The sequence below is a fragment of the Anabrus simplex genome, chromosome 2, assembly GCF_040414725.1.
Source record: "Anabrus simplex isolate iqAnaSimp1 chromosome 2, ASM4041472v1, whole genome shotgun sequence".
Lineage (NCBI taxonomy): Eukaryota > Metazoa > Arthropoda > Insecta > Orthoptera > Tettigoniidae > Anabrus > Anabrus simplex.
Window position 1 is genome coordinate 225,383,102 of NC_090266.1, and position 19,981 is coordinate 225,403,082.

The window sequence follows — 19,981 nt, forward strand, 5'->3', positions numbered from 1 at the left end:
ATAATATTATTGTAGATGCTGGGCTACAATAGCACGTCTCTGGATTGATTTTAAGTAAATAGATAAATAATAATAATAACGTTTTAAGCTCCGATTGCCACATACAACAATTAATTGTCACAGTTTCTTACATCTTAAGTAGAGTTCACCCTTTATTTTTCAATTATCTATTATATTTTGCTCTTCTTCTCTTACTAAGTTGCTGTTCTTTTTGTCCACAGGTACATCTTTGCGAGGCCGAAGGAACTCCGGAATACAACGGGATGTCTTCCTTCCACAAGAAACAACTAGTGATAGTGAAATCCCTTTGGAGAGGTTGTGGAGAAGCAACACGGTAGGCCATTAATGGGACAAATATTTTAATTTGCATGAAAATATTCCAGCGAAACGTTTTCTTATGTTGTGAAATTGTGATCCGTCTTCGCTGTACAATTGCAGCTTGGATATGAAATTCGCCTTTATCAAATTGGAAGGAAAAAGTGAAGAAACGAATCTATAATTCAACTCGTAACTTGCGTAAATATTTCTTTTGCCTCCGAAACTTGTAACAACTGAGTACATGAACCTATTAAATCAAATGAACTAAGCTTTGTTCTAAACGGGCCCTCTGATGTTAATCGTATCGTATCGTAATCAGTTTACCCTCCGGGGTCGGTTTCTCCTTCGGACTCAGCGAGGGATCCCACCTCTACCGCCTCAAGGGCAGTGTCCTGGAGCGTGAGACATTGGGTCGGGGATACAACTGGGGAGGATGACCAGTACCTGGACCAGGCGGCCTCACCTGCTATGCTGAACAGGGGCCTTGTGCGGGGATGGGAAGATTGGAAGGGATAGACAAGGAAGTGGGAAGGACGCGGCTGTGGCCTTAAGTTAGGTACCATCTCGGCATTTGCCTGGAGGAGAAGTGGAAAACCACGGAAAAACACTTCCAGGATGGCTGAGGTGGGGATCGAACCCACATCTACTCAGTTGACCTCCCGAGGCTGAGTAGACTCCGTTCCAGCCCTCGTACCACTTTTCAAATTTCGTGGCAGAACCGGGAATCGAACCCGGGCCTCCGGGGATGGCAGCTAATCACACTAACCACTACACCACAGAGGAGGACTGGTGTTAATCGAAGATCTTTATGATCCACCAACCCATTACCTCTTCAATTTCATTTTCTTGTGTATTCAGGTGTAAAAGTAATGTAAAATATTTTATGTTCGTCTATAATATACCGTATTTATGTAAGATCTATTTTCAAACAAGGAGTTACTTACACGAGTCTGGCTCCTTTATTGAATGGTCACATGGTAATCATACCTATATGAAGGAAATGCACCCATATTGTTCTACGACGTCACATAGATTACTGAATATAAATGTTATTCTAGATTATATAACACTGTTTCACTTAGAACAAAAAGTGACAATATGGAAGACAGGTGTAAATATTTATTAGACTTAATTACAATGTTTAATGTAGAACTAGACATACTATCTGTAATAAGGAAAATGAAATGCATGTATCAAAAATCAATTTGAGTTACTACAACTGATTGCTCACTCCCCACTTTCAGGTAATAAGGAATTAGGGGAAGGGTGTATTCTGTTCTGTTCGGTTCTACTGAATATAAAACCGGATACAAGAATTTTAAAGCAAATGAATCTCACACGTAATCCTTACACATATTAAAAATATACAATTCTTAACACTCAGAAACTTGAAACATTACTACTTACGATTTTCCTACGTTACACTGTCAGAAACGGTTCGAGGTGAAGAATAGCACTTATAAAACCGTAATACGAATTAAACTGTATAACGGTACTCACAATACATTGGACGTTTAAATATTTCACGTTGAATGTATAATTGACTAATGTTCTTCCCCAGTGGAAATTTACACCAGTAAACCTCTTTCCGTCCGCCTCTGTGATGTAGTGGTTAGTGTGATTACCTGACATTCCCGGAGGTCTGGGTTTGTTTCCCGGCTCTGCCACGATATTTGAAAAGTGGTACGAGTTCTGGAATGGGGTCCACTCAGCCTCGGGAGGTCAACTGAGTAGAAGGGGGTTCGATTCCCACCTCAGCTAACCTGGAAGTGGTTTTCCGTGGTTTCCCACTTCTCCTCCAGGCAAATGCCGGGATGGTACCTAACTTAAGGCCACGTTTGCTTCCTTCCCATTCCTTGTCAATCCCTTCCAATCTTCTCATCCCCCGAAAAGACCCCTGTTCAGCATAGCGGGTGAGGCCGCCTGGGCGAGGTACTGGTCATCCTCTCCAGTTGTATCCCCGACCCAAAGTCTCACACTCCAGAACACTGCCCTTGAGGTGGTAGAGGTGGGATCCCTCGCAGAGTCCGAGGGAAAACAACCCTGGAGGGTAAACAAATTAAGAAGAAGAAGAAGAAGAAGAAGAAGAAGAAGATCTCTTTCGTTTTATTTCATATGCACTTTAAATGAATTAAGAGCACACGAAGTTATGTATTTACACGGCAATTCCACAACGTTTCACTTCTAACACCGCATATCGACTAACAATGTATTCGAACTGTGAAAGCTTCAAAATTTGAAAAAGTGACAAATGAACGCACGTGAAGCAGTATCGACAGTTGTACGAACAGTATTCAACAGCACACCACCGGTTTTCATGATATTTCAGTAATTCTTTTAACAGTGTGAATGATGGCGACCCTGTTTGTGACTCAAGTATTTATGAATAGCAAAGCGATGAATTTAATGGCATTTGTAAAATGCTTTTTTTTTTTGCTAGTTGCTTTACGTCGCACCGACACAGATAGGTCTTATGGCGACGATGGGACACGGAAGGGCTAGAAGTGGGAAGGAAGGGGCCGTGGCCTTAATTAAGGTACAACCCCAACATTTGCCTGGTGTGAAAATGGGAAACCACGGAAAACCATTTTCAGGGCTGCCGACAGTGGGGTTCGAACCTACTATCTCCCGAATACTGGATACTGGATACTTAAGCGACTGCAGCTATCGAGCTCGGTTTCTGTAGTACTAACGATGAAGTGAACTAGAGGCGTGTAACACACTTCGTTAAAAGGGACCCTGTTTTCTTGAACATTTAGTAGTCGTTCTAGAGTACGTTTGAACTGTTGTATCGTCACAATTATTTGATGACATTTCATTGTCTTGTGTTTTAATATAAATATATCTGATTTAATATTGTGGGCACTCCGGAGAGGTCTGGTGCAGGTTTTTCGAGTTGACACTTGATAGGCAACCTGCACGTCTTTGAGAATGGGGACACACCTATGATGAATTCTAATGCTGAAAAACGCACACACACGTCCAGTCCCCGAACACTTGGAATTAAGGTTAAAATCTACGAGCCGTCCGGGAATCGAAACCGGGATACTTTGGACCAAAGGCCAGCAATCTAACCATTTATCTAGGGAGCTGCACAAGATATCTGATAATAAGCGGCGTGGAATGTTTAGTGGCATTTGTTTTGCTATATTTGATGTGAATTGGTGTGTGTGTGTGGATCCTATTGTTGAAAGGCATAGTCTGATTGCTGGATGATGTTCGACATTCGGTTAATGAAGGACATATTTTGATGCGTTTCCAAAGACAGTACTGTCATAGTCAATTAAGAGGCGTATCATAGGTCTATGTAATAATAACAGAAGTGTATGTATGTCTACGCCCCACCACGTGCTCGAAGAATGAGATTTTTATTAACCTTAATTGTTAGGTAAGGGATATAGCTTTTTTTTGTTAGGGGCTTTACGTCGCACCGACACAGATAGGTCTTATGGCGACGATGGGATAGGAAAGGCCTAGGAGTTGGAAGGAAGCGGCCGTGGCCTTAATTAAGGTACAGCCCCAGCATTTGCCTGGTGTGAAAATGGGAAACCACGGAAAACCATCTTCAGGGCTGCCGATAGTGGGATTCGCGCCTCTACGCGCACGGCCAACTCGCCCGGTGAGGGATATAGCGGTACCATGTCAATCTACTGACAAGATTCATACCCAGTAACTTTGAAAATGGGTTTAGAGGAGAATATAATATGGCCATAGCTTTGTATCTGGTTCAAGAGACATTTTCCGTGTCGTGTGAAAATTACAACTGATGATTTAGGAGTAGATAAAATATTCCTAGTTTCATTAGTCCATCTAAATAGTAGGGCTATGTCAATCGCGGTATTCAACGGCAAACTTGCGACCCGCAAAGAGAACGAATTTGAACATACGATTATGTCATCTGCATAATATATAATGTTAATGTTAGGCGGAAATACAGTATTTTGTATACATCCGCCGTATTTATAGAGTGCAGAAATGGACTCAAAATCGCACTCTGAGCTAGGGCCTTTCCTTATGATACGATGTACAAGTGAAGTATGGTCGGGCCTTTGTGGATATACATACTGCGTCTGTGAAGTAGACTACACAAACTTTGAACACATATTCCTGGAAGATCAATTTGCTTAAATTCAGTTATTGCACTGCTATACGCTCGACATATATCTACAGGTAGAAACACAGCCGTTAAATATTCTTCTGTCGAATGTGAGTTCGAAGTCTACTGCTTGACAGCTTAACTCAAGTAGCAGAAATAAAATCTAAAATATTTTCAGGTCCACATTCCATTAGTGAACTGTCAGGAGTAACTTGTAGATTTTTAAGGCGGTTATACCTAGTAATTGCGTACCAAGTAGACTATCGAGTATGTTAATGGGTAATATACCAGAAAGAAAGGTATAACTTCACGGGAAATTCTCTTTGGACGTTTTGTAAAAGCAGACTTTGTATTTTAAATCTCTTTGTTCTAATTGAACAGCGTAAATTATCTTATAGCAATGATTAATTATCATATTCGCCTCATTTCATATTGTGTCAAACTCACTTATTATGAATAATTATCTAGTTTTATTTTAATTTCCTCACTTTCTTGAAGATGTAGCTCGTTGCTACAATTGATTTCCAGATAATAAATTAACTGAGAAATTCCAGTATGCGCTCAGATACTCTTTTAATTTTTTAACGATTTGGTTTACGTCGCACCGACACAGATTGGTGTTCTGGTGACGATGAGACGGGAGAGGTCTATGAGTGGAAAGGAGTCGACCGTGACCCTGATTACGGTACAGCACCAGCATTTGCCTGGTGTGAAAATGGGAAAGCGCGGGAAACCGTATTCAGGGCTACGGACAGTGGGGTTCGAACCCATTATCTCCCAAATGCAAGCTGACAGCTACGTGACCCGAATTGCTCAGCCACTCTCTCGGTCAGACACTTCTCTTTTAGGTTATATACACTAGTGTCCAAAATTATAAGAAACCAAAAACGGAAATTCTTTCTTCCTATTCACATAAAACGATCACGTGACTGCAACCGTGAAAGCGATGATGTTGGTGCCCATATAATTCCGTGTTCGTAGTGTGTACAGCCGTATTGGCTCGTCCGCCAAGTTCACTGTATAAACATTCAGCTCATTCCGGTGGTATGTAAAGGCGCTCAAATACACTAGTGTCCTAAAGTTAAGCATAAGTTACGAGTAAGCAGGGCAACAGGAAATAGACCGCAAATCGCACGACATAAGCACCTACCAACCTTACGTGTTAGCTTTGTATGGGAAACGAGTTTTCCCTGCTTTGACTAGCGGCGTAACCGCAAGGTAAACACAGCCAGTGCCTACGCCCCATATTCCCTCAGTCGTGTTTGCCCTGTTATAGTGTGCGGAGTGTAGCCTCGTGGTGAACGTGACAACATAATATCAAAACGACGCCATCTGGACCCCGTTTTGCAGGATAGAATACTCAGCCGCCTGGAAGCAGGCCCGACACAGAACGAAGTCGCCGTATCCTTGAATGTGCCACGAAGTGTCATTTGCAGGCTTCAGAGACAATTTCGAGACACAGGAGATGTTAGTCGTAGGCCAGTACAAGGTCGACCAAGCGTAACCACCCCATAGCAGGACCGAAATATGGCCTTAACCACCCAACGAAATCGGAGTGCACCAGCAAGACAATTGTCGGCAGAGCTTGCAGCCGTCTCAGGGGTTGCCGTTTCCCAGCAGACTGTGTAACGGTGGCTCAGAACAACAGGGCTGTTTTCCAGACGTCCAGCGGTGTGCGTCCCGCTCACTCCAGCACAGAGACGGACATGTTTACTGTGGAGCCGTCAACATCGAACTGGACCATGAATGAATGGAGGCATGTGCTCTTCACAGATGAATCCCGCTTCAGTTTGCAGAAAGATTCCCGTCGCATATTAATCTGGAGAGAACCGGGCAGCCGATACAACCAAAGGAACATCGTGGAACGGGACCAGTATGTTGGTGGTGGCGTCATGATTTGGGGCGGCATCATATTGAATGTCCGTACGGACCTGCACATCTTCATAGGTTATCCGAGGAACACTGTTAACGCTCGGAGATCGAGGAACACTGTTAACGCTCGGAGGCCCGACCGCACCGCGCTGCTGCTGTGGATGAATTTTTGGCTGGGGAAGACATTCATCGCATGTACTGGTCAGCGAGGTCTGCGGATCTGAATCCTATAGAACATGCCTGGGATACCTTGGAGAGGCGAATTGCAGCCACCACCAAAGACCCTCTAAGACCTTCGCATTGCCCTTTCGGAAGAATGGGATCGACTGCCACAAGAGCTCTTGGACCGTCTGATGCAGAGCATGCCACGTCGCTGCGAAGCATGTGTGGCCGTTAGGAGTAACCATACACCCTTAAGAGCATATTTTGTTGTGGAAAACAATATGAAATTTTGTTAGTTGTTGTCAAAGTTGTACCTTAGCTATCAGAACCTTTCTGACACTTATTTTTGGACAAGTTGTGTGACATATGATGTGTGAGTCAGCTTCCGTTTGTTTATCAATCCGTCTGACATTCCTATCAGGCGGTATGGACTCGTTTAGTGATTATGCTTAACTTTTGGACACTAGTGTACGTCAGCCTCGTGTCGGTAGATTTAGTGGCACGTAAAATAACTTCTGCGAGACTAAATTCCGGCATCTCGGCGTCTCCGGAAACCATAAAAAGTAGTTAGTGGGGAGTAAAGTAAATAACATTATTATTACTAAACATTTAGCTATGGCACAGAGAAGACGCTCGGACGATTCTCTGCGGGTTGGAGGGCAATTGGACGAATGGAAGCTGTACTGTCGCAAGCTGAAAATGGCAGATTATGTAATGTGCATCATTCTGTTGTTTCGTGGATGTGGCATTAGTTTTCAAAGTCCGAACGTGTGTTTTGGCAACCAGAACAAGGATGACCAAGAGTAGAATCCGAAAGAGAGGAACGTGATTTGGCCAAAAGGGCGCGACGGTACAACAGTAGGACTGTGGGGAAGCAGCCACTGTAACCGTTCAGTCGAAACAAACGGTGTACAGGGTACTTAGACAGAGAATCTCCGTCAAACGGCAGTATATATACTTCTGACGCGTGTGCATAAAAGAAGAGGTCTAGAGTGTAGTCAGCAACATTTCGCTTGGACAGCCGAACAGTGGGCCAATGTCCTGTTTGTGGATGAGTTCCGATTCGGTATTCACAATGATTCTAGAGGGATTCGCATCTGGCGAGAAACTGGAACACGGTTTCGGTCCTCAAACGTTGTTGAACAGTATAGCGGTGGATCAAAAACGGTGTGAGGAGGCGTTATGACATCCACTCGAACGCCACTCCATGAAGTTGTACTGTTAAAACAGCAAGGTTTGAGGGTATCGTGACAAAATCTTGGTACCTCATGCTCGCTTGCTTCGATCGCTGCGGACCCAGATTTCGTACTGATGATCTACAATTGGTGTTGATGTCTTCCTTAAAACTGAGGATATCACTCGCATGGATTGGCCTGCATGATTTCCTGACTTAAACCCGATAGAGCACGTGTGAGATGCTCTCGGAAGATGAATTGCTTCACGTTCGACTCCACTAAGCACTTTTCAGCATTAAGAGTTGCTATACCGGAAGAGTGGAAGTAAATACCGCAAAATGAGATTGACGCCATTATTGACAATATGCCACGTCGTTGTCGGGCCTGTATTACGGTCAGAGGTGATCACAAGCCCTATTGTGAAGAAGCAAACAGTGGCGTTTGTAACAGTGGATTCATTTTGCAACAAATCAGTCAGTGGTAATTTGTGACTACTTATTCATCAAACCAACACATAATGTTACAGTGTTTTCATTGTATTTTACTTTATCTGACAGTATTTTGTGGGAAAAGTCTCAGGAGGAAAGGATTTCAGTTTTTGCTTTAATTTTGGACACTAGCGTAGTTGCATTGTACAACATAAGTTTTGAAAATTGCTTTTTTTATAATAAGCTACGGTGTGTTAATTAGAGATCGCTCGATTAATGTTTTATTGAGAAGATAACTTCCTTCGGCTTTGGGGTCAGATTTGAAATAATCATGTACAGTGTTATAATGATGATGAAAGTTGTCTTTTATTTTATATTCAAGTGTGCACTCACGGCACAGAAGTTTTAACATCAACCATCCATTCGCACAGATAGGTTGTCCATAAATTTTCACTAATATCTCACGTTTCAGGTAAGTATTCCTGGAGAATATAATAGTGTTGTGTATTATTGAGCATGTTCACGGCTTGAAAACGATCTTTGGAAGAAATATTTTCAATGGAAAAGCACGCAGGATATGCGGAGTTGGCAGTAAGGGAGCGTCGTTTAACTTGTCGTGTGGCAGAGAGGAAATTAGATTGTCACTGCTCCGGTTGACTCGAAGTGGGAGTTATTCTGTAACGTGTGGGGCCCAACACACTGAGAGATTTGACTTGAGGTGCATATGATCGGTTTATTCGCCGAAGGAGATGTTCCCTCAGATGTTGTTATTATTGCTGAGATAACTGGCACACTGTTTGTTGATACTACCGTGTTGTTGGAGCACCTGCTGTTGATCTTGGATTTACTGTACCACATGCTGCAGGCAATAGAGACTGGCCGTTTGATATGGCATATGAGGATATTCACTCGGGGCGCAAGTGAGGATTACCCACATTTAATAAGTATGATGTGGAATATTTTATAAATTGTATGAATGTGTGTTCGTGTGTATAAAAAGTAAGAAAATCAACCGTATTTACGAGGGTGTATAGTATTGTTTTTGCACAGTTGACATGCATATAATAGAGGTATTTATATAAAGGAGAAGAGGTCCTCCAAGAATACAGTTTCTAAAATATATCCAGCCCCGTGTCGTAAGGGTAGTGTCTCAACGTTTTACGCAGTGCCTTTCATTTCCTTCCTGATTAGTCCAGGGATTTTAATCCTATTCTGGAGGTTCAGTGAGCTTTGTAAAATAAGTACCGGAGCTGCCTGGTATGAGAAGTAGTGAGTCGAATCATGAGAGCCAACTATTATGGCTGATGAATCATTTTGGTGAGCAAATGACGCTTCAATATTTTAGGTCTTTTTGTGGGCAGCAATCATCTTGGTAGACTCAAGGCTTTTAATGGACTGTATAGGGTACGAAGTTTGTTACCGAGCGAGTTGGCCGTGCGGTGAGGGGCGCGCAGCTGTGAGCTTGCATTCGGGTGATGGTGGGTTCGAACCCACTGTCGGGAGCGCCGAAGATGGTTTTCCGTGTTTTCCCATTCTCATTTCATGAAAATGCTGGGGCTGTACACTACTTAAGGCCATGGCCGCTTCCTTCCCATCCATACCATTTACCTATCCTATCGTACCCGTAAAACCTATCTGTGTCGGTGTGACGTAAATCAAGTTGTAAAAAAATAAAAAAAAATAAAGCGAAGAGAACATTCTAAAAGTATCAATTAGAAGTAATCTAAAAGATGTACAAGTATCTCTATTATAAGTCACTCCTCCAAGATTTCAGCACCTTACTTAAAAATATTTTTAGTGGTCTACACGTATCTTAGGTATGGTAAAATATATATATATATGTTTAGATGTAAACTGCGGAGAAAAGCAATTCAGATCATAACCACCACTCTACGCAAATGCTGGAACTGCGCGTTAATTATAGGTATGGCCACTATCCTCCAGGTAAAACTTTCCCGTATTTGCGTTGAAGAAAACTTGTATATGTTAGTTTGATGGGTAATCGTTAGCAAAGGATGAGTTGCCTCCATACATGAGAAGATTCCATTTCTTGGAACAAGAGCGAAGATTTCTAAGGAAACGTACGTTGAAAATAGGTGCATAAATTGATCCTGACACGGATTTGAACTTCTTAATTATGCCTTCCAAATCCTCTCATAGTACATGCATGACTATAAAGGTTAACTGTAACTGTAATTATTGGCAGAGTTGGAATTGAAACTCTAGTAATCCTAATAAACAGATACATACATTGACTCACATATTTTACTCCCACAGAATCATCCACCTTGCGCTAGGCGGACCAACAAGGTGTAGAGTAGTTGATTACGAAATTAAGGTAAAATAGGGACGCAGAGAAGGGAATTACATTGATGAAAGGGTTGTTTGGTCTCAAACTGACGCAAACGCTGTGACAAGCACGCCTGTTGATTAATTATAACATGCAATACAGCCTGACACACCAATCAATCATAGGGTGTCACCTGCAAAATCGAAAACACAATGTGGCAATTTTTTCTAGAAATATGTTTTTATTGACGCTATATTTCATGGTTATTTACCACTTGCGATGAAAATTGCATTGCAATTTACACGTTAATTCTATTAATATCGTGCAAATAAGTAGATAAACGTATTAATTATACACAGTCCAAAAAAATTAGAGGAACATCTTTTTGAATATATGTCAGGCTCCACAAAACAATACCTCACACCAAGGTAAGTATATTACCAACTAAACCTTCATTCTTTACCGTTGAAGTATACAAAAGGACATCGATGGATTCGCATTCATTTTCAGAATGCAAACGGAAATGTACAAATAGGGGCGAAAACAGGATGATAACAGTCCTCCAGGGTGGATTTTTATCACAGTTGGAGAGCTTCAGTACGGTGTATGTCCTCCACGAGCATTTATCAAAGCTTGGCACCTACGTGGGATGCTCCGTATAAGAAGACGGAGGTCACGTTGCGGTATCAGGTCCCATTCTTCAATGAGAGCCTGTTCGAGGTCTTGGAGAGTCTGTGTTGGAACAGGACGCCCACAAACACTTCTGTCAAGCCTATCCTACACATGCTCGATGCGATTAAAGTCGGGACTTACTGCTGGCCATTCCATCTCTTGAATGTCCAGTTCTCGCATGACAGCTCTGGTGATGCGCGCTACATGAGCCCTGGCACTGCCGTAGGCCTACATGACTACGAATTCGGGGCCAACACCGTATGCAGCAACCAACACATGCTGTAGCATGTACCCCGCAGCGGTAAGATTACTACCATGGACGACGACAAGATCCGTACGGCCATCAATACTGATGCCACCCCGCATCATCACAGAACCTTGTCCGAATCGGTCGCCTTCCTGGACAATGTTTGGCATGTACTGCTCACCACGGCGTCTCCGGAATACACGTTGACGTCCATCACGCTGTGTCAGGGGAAATATGGACTTGTCTGTGAAAAACACAGGTCTCAATTGGCGAAGTTGCCAATTGACGTGGGTACGGGCAAACAAAATGTGAGCTGCGCGATGTTCTTGCGTTAAACGGGGCACTCGAACAGGACGTCTGGGTCGTGAGGACACCTCTCGTAACCTGTTCCTTACTGTCTGGTCAGACAGCGTGACCCCAGTGACCCTCCTAATGTCTTGTTGCATTTCACTGGCAGTTGCTGAACGACGCCGTAACGCACAGATGGTCAGATATCGGTCATCCTATGGGATTGTCATGGGTCCACGACCTTGTCCAACGCTCGTTCTGAACTGGCCTGTCTCAAAGTAGCGATTCCACAAGCGTTGAATAACTGACGGAGAGACATTGAGGTCCACAACAACACGACGAAAAGTTCATCCTCCCTGGATCAAGGTGACTGCCCTTGCGAAATGAACCTCGTAGAGATATCTCATGGATTGTGCTGGTTTACGTACAACGTGCTCAGATGACCGCAGTGGTCTGTGTACCTCACAACGACACACGGACGCACCGCTATTCACTTTGTTTTGATGGGTCACCTGACAGTTTTATGCATGGCTACGCCTACGGGTAGAGTATAACTTCGATTTGCGTACCCTGAGTAGCTACGGTCTCAAGGTATGCTGTACGACCATTGGAATACCATCTACCAAATTGACGTTCACATACCAGACGTTGCAAAACATGTTCTCCTAATGTTTTTTGAATTGTGCGTATGAATTCATAAATAAGTTGCATTGGTGTTAGACTTCTTAAACATAACATTGAATATATGTTCTAAATTTTTTATCTAGTATCTAGTTAAGAATATAGGTTTTTGTTAAGATTAGAACACCAGCATTATAAAGCGAGCAATGAAATTAGTAGGAACAGCTCTGACATCAATAATTACGAAGTAAGAATGTGCCACATTTACAAATGTTACATGGAGAGTACGAGTATATTCGATATATAAATATAATTTTGGACGTGACACGGAAATAATTACAGAATCGTAAGAATATGCAAAATATTGGAGGAACTCCAAAGAATGTAAAAGAAATCTTCAAGAGCACCGACCTCAGTGGCACAATCGGTTAGACGTCGTCCTTCTGTTCCCTGAGTAGTTGGTTGGATTCCCAATGAGGTCAGCGGCATTTGCGTACGTTTACATGCGTTGATTTCCTGCACATAAAATAATTGCTGTGACACCAAATTGCGAAATACAGCGTCTCCCAAAGTCAGTAGCATTTGAAGGGACGTTATAACTATTATTATTATTAATATTATTATTATTATTATTATTATTATTATTATTATTATTATGATCATAAGCAGAACTGATCGCAGAAATCCGCCCAACCTCTTTTAAAGTAGGCCCATTCACTTTGCTGTCACTATCACTAGTCTAGTCACGGACTGATTACTGATAGCTGTACACCTTTAAGGATAACTCTGTGACTTTTTTCTTAAATATTTTTGTGTTATCGGAGTTGTGGAAACGTAAATTTATGTCCTCGTTTCGAGGTGGTGCAGCTCTTTCCAGGCACCCTCTTCTATCTCCCAATGGAGGTAAGCTTCATGTACAGTACATTACACTACGGAGGAGAACATTGTCAAAGTTAATACAGGTGTAGCATGGAAGACACCGATTGTCCATGGGGTGTACTTCATCGCTCTGGATTCTTTCCTGCGGTCGTGACTTACGAATGTTCTTTGACTCCCCATTGTTCTCCAATATCCTCTTAAGTCCCAAGGAGATATCTCATGTCATATGTGTCTAACATAGAAATGATGATGAGTCTATCACGCGGCTAAATTATTAATTACTTCACAGTATTTTGAATTCCCATAACTTTGACAATCTAACTGTTTTATTGTTCAGTAAGGAATCAATACAAAAGCTATTATTAATAATGTTGTAGGCTTTACATCCCACTAACTACTTTTACGGTTTTCGGAGACGCCGAAGTGCTGGAATTTAGTCCCGAAGGAGTTCATTCAGGTGTCAGTAAATCTACCAACACGAGACTGACATTTTGAGCACTTTCAAATACCACCGGACTGAGCCAGGATCGAACCTGCCAATTTGAGTTCAGAAGGCCTGCGCCTCAACCGTCTGAGCCACTCAGCCCGGCAAGACAAAAACTATGACGATCAAGCAGTGCTATCTGTATAGCCCATGATACAATATGCCCAAAACACTTGTTGCCTCAATTATCGCGTAAAGAATGCATCATGCTAGATAGCCAAGTACTGAAGGGAGTCGTTCGTTAAAACGACGAACAGTTAGTAAAGTTCACCATCTAACCTACTATCACAGCCATCCAAGGTAATATACGTGAAAGGATGGAATGAAGACTTCATCGTTAGAGGTTTCAAGATTTCCCACGATTAGAGAAGAGAGGTAAGGGTTATTCTGCCCGAAGGCAGGTCCGAACCTCCGCAGAGGTGTTCCTGAGCCGGAGTTTACGTGCGGTAGTGTGGCCAGTTCCTTTCCGCTCCACCATTCCCTTACCCCCACCAACAGCGCGTGGCAACCCATCCAACTCCAGACCACGCCCAATGTTGCTTAACTTTGGAGATCTCACGGGATCCGGTGTTTCAACAAGACTACGGCCGTTGGCAGAGAGAAGAGACACTGGATGAAAATTTGCTCTATCTAGATCTAGCTGAAATTCACAACAATAATAATTTAGATTTCATACAATTACATTATTCTTCTAGTATTATATCCAGTTTTATTTCAGTCAACACTTCACGTGGATTTGGCCCAGATTTACGGCAAGCTGCTTTTCCTGACGCCAACGATATGTTGACGGATGTACTCAGTGTTGTGTGTTTCTCAGATTGCTGATTGTGTGGCTTGATGTACGTAGATGAAGATAGGTTTATTAAGACGAGCAACCCAGTCGCCAAGCTTGATGAATTAACCAGAGGCAGTTAAAAAACGCGACGAGACCGGGAATCAAATCCGGGGCCCCCTAAGCCGAAAGTCAGTACTATGACCATTCAGCCAAGGAGCGGGACTTAACGTTTAATACAATGCTACTGAAATATTTTATTTTGCTAAGACTTCGTTGAACAAAGAATGCAGACTGGAACTGGCTCAAGAAACTTAGCAGGTCTAGGAGTGGTATTTGACAACATAGTGGACATTGTCAAGATTCCCAGTCCGCCTTGGTCATGCGTCTGAATGTTGTGGAAAGGAATGTGCAGATTGGCCTAGGGAATACTGGATCTTAAAATCATCAAAAGCGCCGTCATTGCAACATATTTCGGAATAAAGGAGAATAAAATGTTAAAAATACTAATACGTAAATTACGCACATTCAAGGTGTTTGTACACTTGTCACTCTAGGCGGCAAGCATGACAGGCTGAACACCAAAATTACACTCATAAACATTATGTCTTAAGAGCTGGTCTATAACCTTATGCTCAAGTCGGGTTGAAAACTTTTAGCACAGTTTAATTTTCCTTTAATTTTTAGAATCTTATCAAGATTTATCTCTTTGAGGAATGGGCTTTATACGTATTTATACAGGGTGAGTGACTTTCTAACCAGCCCGTCTGCTGTGGACTTTAGACAGTCCTTGATGAGTGGCTGTGTGCTGCGGGCTACTTTAATGTTGTCCCACCAATTATTTTAATTTATTTTCTATTTTCAACAAAAACCTAAGGAGGTCTCCAGGTTTCACTTGTTCCGAGTATTTCTTTCCTGGAACCAAAGCATCCTGTTTTTAAATGTTTTGTGCTATGGGATAAGCAAAATTTAAGTATGCTTCCCTGTCATTGGTCCTGTTGTTTCTCTTCAGGCTTAATTCAAGCATTCTTACCCTAATCTTCCTGCCTGCCTCTTTGTTTTGTCGGAAAAATATCGGGGCTTAATTCAGAACTTGGTCGGGATACTCGGGTTACTTCAGTAATGCCAGCAGCAAGCTAAAATACTTATAATAACTGTCAGAATAGGTCTGAATATTTTATATTACACAATATTATATTTGGTATGAAAATAATGATGCATAGACCCTACATTATGAATTTGAAAATACTGTAAGAGTTATTTCAAAATCGTTAAGAAAATGCCAATTGTTATTATTTCCAGGCAAGAGTTTCTTCGAGAAACAAGCTGGTTGGCAAGTCTGCGAGATCCAAACTTAACTCGCGTTGTGGGTCTCTGCAGCCAAGAAGAACCACTGTGTGTCCTTCAGGAGCACTCAGAACTGGGCGACTTACCCCAGTTCCTACAACTTCAGAGCTTAGCCGCGGAGGACGGAACTCCTACACTAAGGTGAGTAAAGGAATATTTATTTGCATACTTACTTATTATTTACATTTTTCTTTATATGATTCGGTCATCCTTATCCCTGCTTACTTCTACTGTCAAGAAACAATGCAAAATAAGTAAAACATGATGATGAAAGAAACAATTATGCTACAAAACAGATTTTAAGAAAGTTAAATCAAAGGTGGTGTAAATGTCTGCTTTTCTAACGGAGCCATCCGAACGTTCACTTCACACATGTTCACACTTTATTTGCGGTCAAGGAGGTTTGCGATCACCGGACATTTGTGGTCAGATATACTGAACCCACTCACAGAAATTTCCTAGCAGGGTTGGGTCCGATTACCTTAATCTATAGGTATTCCCGACTATATAGTACAGGTGCCTGGGTACCTGCTCGCTCGCTTCGAGAACAACATTCTTCCTTTGCGCGCATTATTTAGAGACTGATACATTCAACCACAAATATAATTCTATATCGAAACTTCCTAGTGTATGTATTTGATGTTGTGTGCTCTAACGTATAGTTGACGGTTACTAATAAGGCAATATAAATTACACATTTCAAGCCTGCATGACCTAACGTGAAATGAAACGAGGAAAATGATGGTGTTATTGGATTTTCTGTAAGCCTATTGGTTATTTAATAAACAGCCTCCAAACTCGAGTACACATAATATTTTGTTCGACTAGAGTGATGACCTTACTTCTCCGGAGGCAGAAACATCTCACACATCAGCGGACACAACCCGGGCACAGTGACCGCAAATGTCCATGATTTTGTTGTGGCCGTGAATCTCCGTTACAGCAAATATTGCGTCCCATCAACTAATATTGCGGTTTTCCCAGATTCAGAGTTCTCGAAATTTTGTGCCAGGGGAATACTTGTGCATGCCGGTAAATCTACCCACACGAGGCTGGGTATTTGAGCACCTTCAGAAACCACTCGACTGAGCCGAGATCGCACCGCCAACTTTGACTCAGAAAGCGAACACTCTACCATCTGAGCCACTCATCCCAACTAATTCACTTTTAACAGTTAATCATCACCACTGTGGAGTGCTCCTTTACTTGGGTGTATGCGAAGCTGAAATTTCTTATCATAGTGTGGAGAAGGGTTGGGAAGGAAATGCGGATATTTCGCTATAGGAGAGCTTGCTAAACCTAGGGATGTAGGTGGGAATGGTCTATATGGTTGAAATATTTCGTTGTATCTACGTAGTAAATTTCACTCTGGGCACTGTTGCAATCGAATGCTTTACGGTGAGTAATGACGAAGCTTGTCACACAGGAACCTATGGAAACGAAACTGTGCAGAATAGTTGATGCATAGGGCAAAGGTAACGCAGGAGACGCCAATGAATACTCCTTTTCTGAGATGAGAGGCAAGGGCGCTTTGTCGTCTGTGTGTAAACGAGACTGCTATGGATATATTTTTATGAGCACAAACGAAGAAACTGCCTGGTTCCTGTCCATAACCACTTATCTTTTCACGCTGCTGACAGTTTATGTAAGAACGGTAGTCTGCTGTTAATTTGTGTTTTCTTAACTGATAATACTATCCAGTTTCATTGGAATCGATACGTTTACTAGATCACATTCCATTTATAACTGCAGCAAACATTTTTTAAGAACGTACATTTTATTTGAAGACAGAATGTGTATTGCCATTAGTTTCATTGGAAACGGTCTGGTGTTTCCCAAGCCGTTCATTTGTGAGTCCTCAGTTTTCACCTACAAGTTCATGAGAATACGATTAAAAATAATGTTCTGTAAATATTTATATCTTTTGAAGACCCATGAGCGAAATTAATTGTAAATGAATGTGAGTTACCTTTAGTCAGCACTGAAGTGCATCGTTTACTAGTGCTGCTAATATAGTTAGAAAATCTACTCTTACGCATGTATCCATTGCTGCGACCTTTAATTTCCGGTGTTTTGAAATCCCAACAAAATGGAACATTCCTCAATTCCAGTCCTTCCTTTGCCCGTAAGTGTGTACTGTGTACCATATTTTACTATCAGTCAGTCGTTATTCTCAATTATTGTGCATGGTAAGTAAGCTGGCTAGCTGACGAACTATCTTCAAAGCATTGTTGTTATGTCGCATCCGTACAGAAAACATTAAGAAGGGTTCAGGTCAGGTGATAATATAGAAGTTTATTTAAGAGTCACTAACAGCGAAAAGTGCCGACCATAATAATTCTATGAATTATTTTGGAGATTATTGAGGGAAGAATTAAAGAGATATTGAACATTTTTGACACAAATATTGAGTGCTCATGTACGGAAGAACGAGCTTCAATGTTCCTGTATCTCTTCCATGTTACGGGCTTTCATAATATATCTCTTGCCGTGATATTTAAGTACATTTGACCAATAACAATCTCTTACTTACACTCTACACATGTTGACAAGCAGATGTCAAGGGATTAAGTTGCCGACCAAGCCTCTTATTAATATCGGGAAGTGAATTCGTTATTTGACAGAATTAATACATTCTTTGTCAATATAAATAAGAAACTCTGGACTCTGGACTCCTAGGGGAATGGTTTTATATAGAACTCTCGCTCAGATTCTACAGAGTACCCAAGTAAAGTCCATCGACATAGAGGTGAACTTCTTTCTGTAGAGAAGGAACTGATGATGGGTACTGCTGCAATGGTATAGCTATGTTACTGGAGGAATGAGTACGATTATGATCTAGAATTGAACATACTATGTATGGCTCGGAAGAGCTTGTTTTGTCACTTCACATCGCGTTACGCATTTCATGCATTAGGAGTGTATATAATTATTCTAACTTGAAAACAAGAAACAAATTTAGAATTATTTTACTGTGCCCTTTTAATAATTAACATCATCCTAATAAGAATAAAGCTAACAATGGATCAACAAATGATATGAGAAATATGCTCAAAAACTTTACACCCAATGGCAGAATACTTTATGTTCACTCGACAAGCATAAGGAGACGCTCATTAAATGTGCTCTCTCAGAGTGAACTGTGTTGGTTTTACGACTATTTTGATCTTATTATATGCAAAATGTGAACATTTAGAGGGTGCTGAGTGAAGAACCATGTTTGTTAAGACTGTGCTACAACGAAGTCCATTTACGGTACACATGTCTACATGCATGGAGTTTATTATGGGATCAACTGAAGACTGACCTACCGGGCGTGCGCACCATCTACTGTGCAAGAAATATGTGAGCTGAAATTTGATTCTGAATACCTTCAAAAATGCGGGGTGTATTTTTATGAAAGTCTTGGAAGTTAATCTGCGTATGTTTCATGTTAATTGGCTGGAACTACGCGTATAATATATTTTAGAGCGAATAAAATTTATCCATTACCTGAGTCATTGGCTGAATGGTGAGCGTTGACGCCTTCGGTTCAGGGGGTTCTGGGTTCGATTCCCGGCCGGATAGGGAGATTTTAATCGCGTCTGATTAATACTTCTGGCTCGAGGACTGGGTGTTTTTGTTTGTCCTAACACTTTCCTCTTCATATTCAGACAACACACCACATTACCAATCACTACAGAAACACGCAATAGGGATTACATCCCTCCATAAATAATTGACGTCACGTAAGGTATCCGACCAAAAAAACAGGGCCAAACCCACACATGCAACACAGTTCGCTCCGCGACCCCACAGGTGTGGGAGAAGCGGTAGATAAGGAAGAATAAGAAAAGTCATCCATTGGGTTTGAGAACGAGAAGTAACGTATCCCTTTGTATCTTTCGTGAACAATCCTGAAACCTGGAAGACAACTATGTAAGAACGTATTATTATGTTGTTAACAACTGTTAACTTCATATACCTGCAACATTTACCAAATGCTGACTATAAATAAATATGGGATAATTTTTATAAATGTTTTACATTCTTCTAAGTTTATTCTCCTGAACAGAAAAACTGGATGAACCGTTTACTGAGATCGGGTGCTGCGCCTGTTACTCTAAATAGCATAATTACATTACATAACCGTTACTATTAAGATATCGTTTTTATTTGCTTTTCATATACGTTCTCATTACATCGATGAGTCGAATGAATTAATTCCTTACGTGAATTAATATGCTATTTGGAATTTATAACACCACATCAGATATAATGTTTAATGTTTCTCCTGTCAAACTAACACAATTTACAGTGCAAATAAAAAGTTAAAATACAGTACAATGGC

General features: G+C 41.5%; 1 protein-coding gene across 1 annotated transcript in view; it reads left to right on the forward strand.

Moving 5' to 3' along the window:
* Nucleotides 1-19,981, forward strand: part of LOC136863499 (discoidin domain-containing receptor 2) — a 770,412-nt gene that overhangs the window by 669,127 nt on the left and 81,304 nt on the right. Inside the window, exons 11-12 of the mRNA XM_068225966.1 lie at nt 222-334; nt 15,607-15,792. Coding sequence (XP_068082067.1) covers nt 222-334; nt 15,607-15,792 — 299 coding nt within the window. The remainder of the gene's footprint in view (nt 1-221; nt 335-15,606; nt 15,793-19,981) is intronic.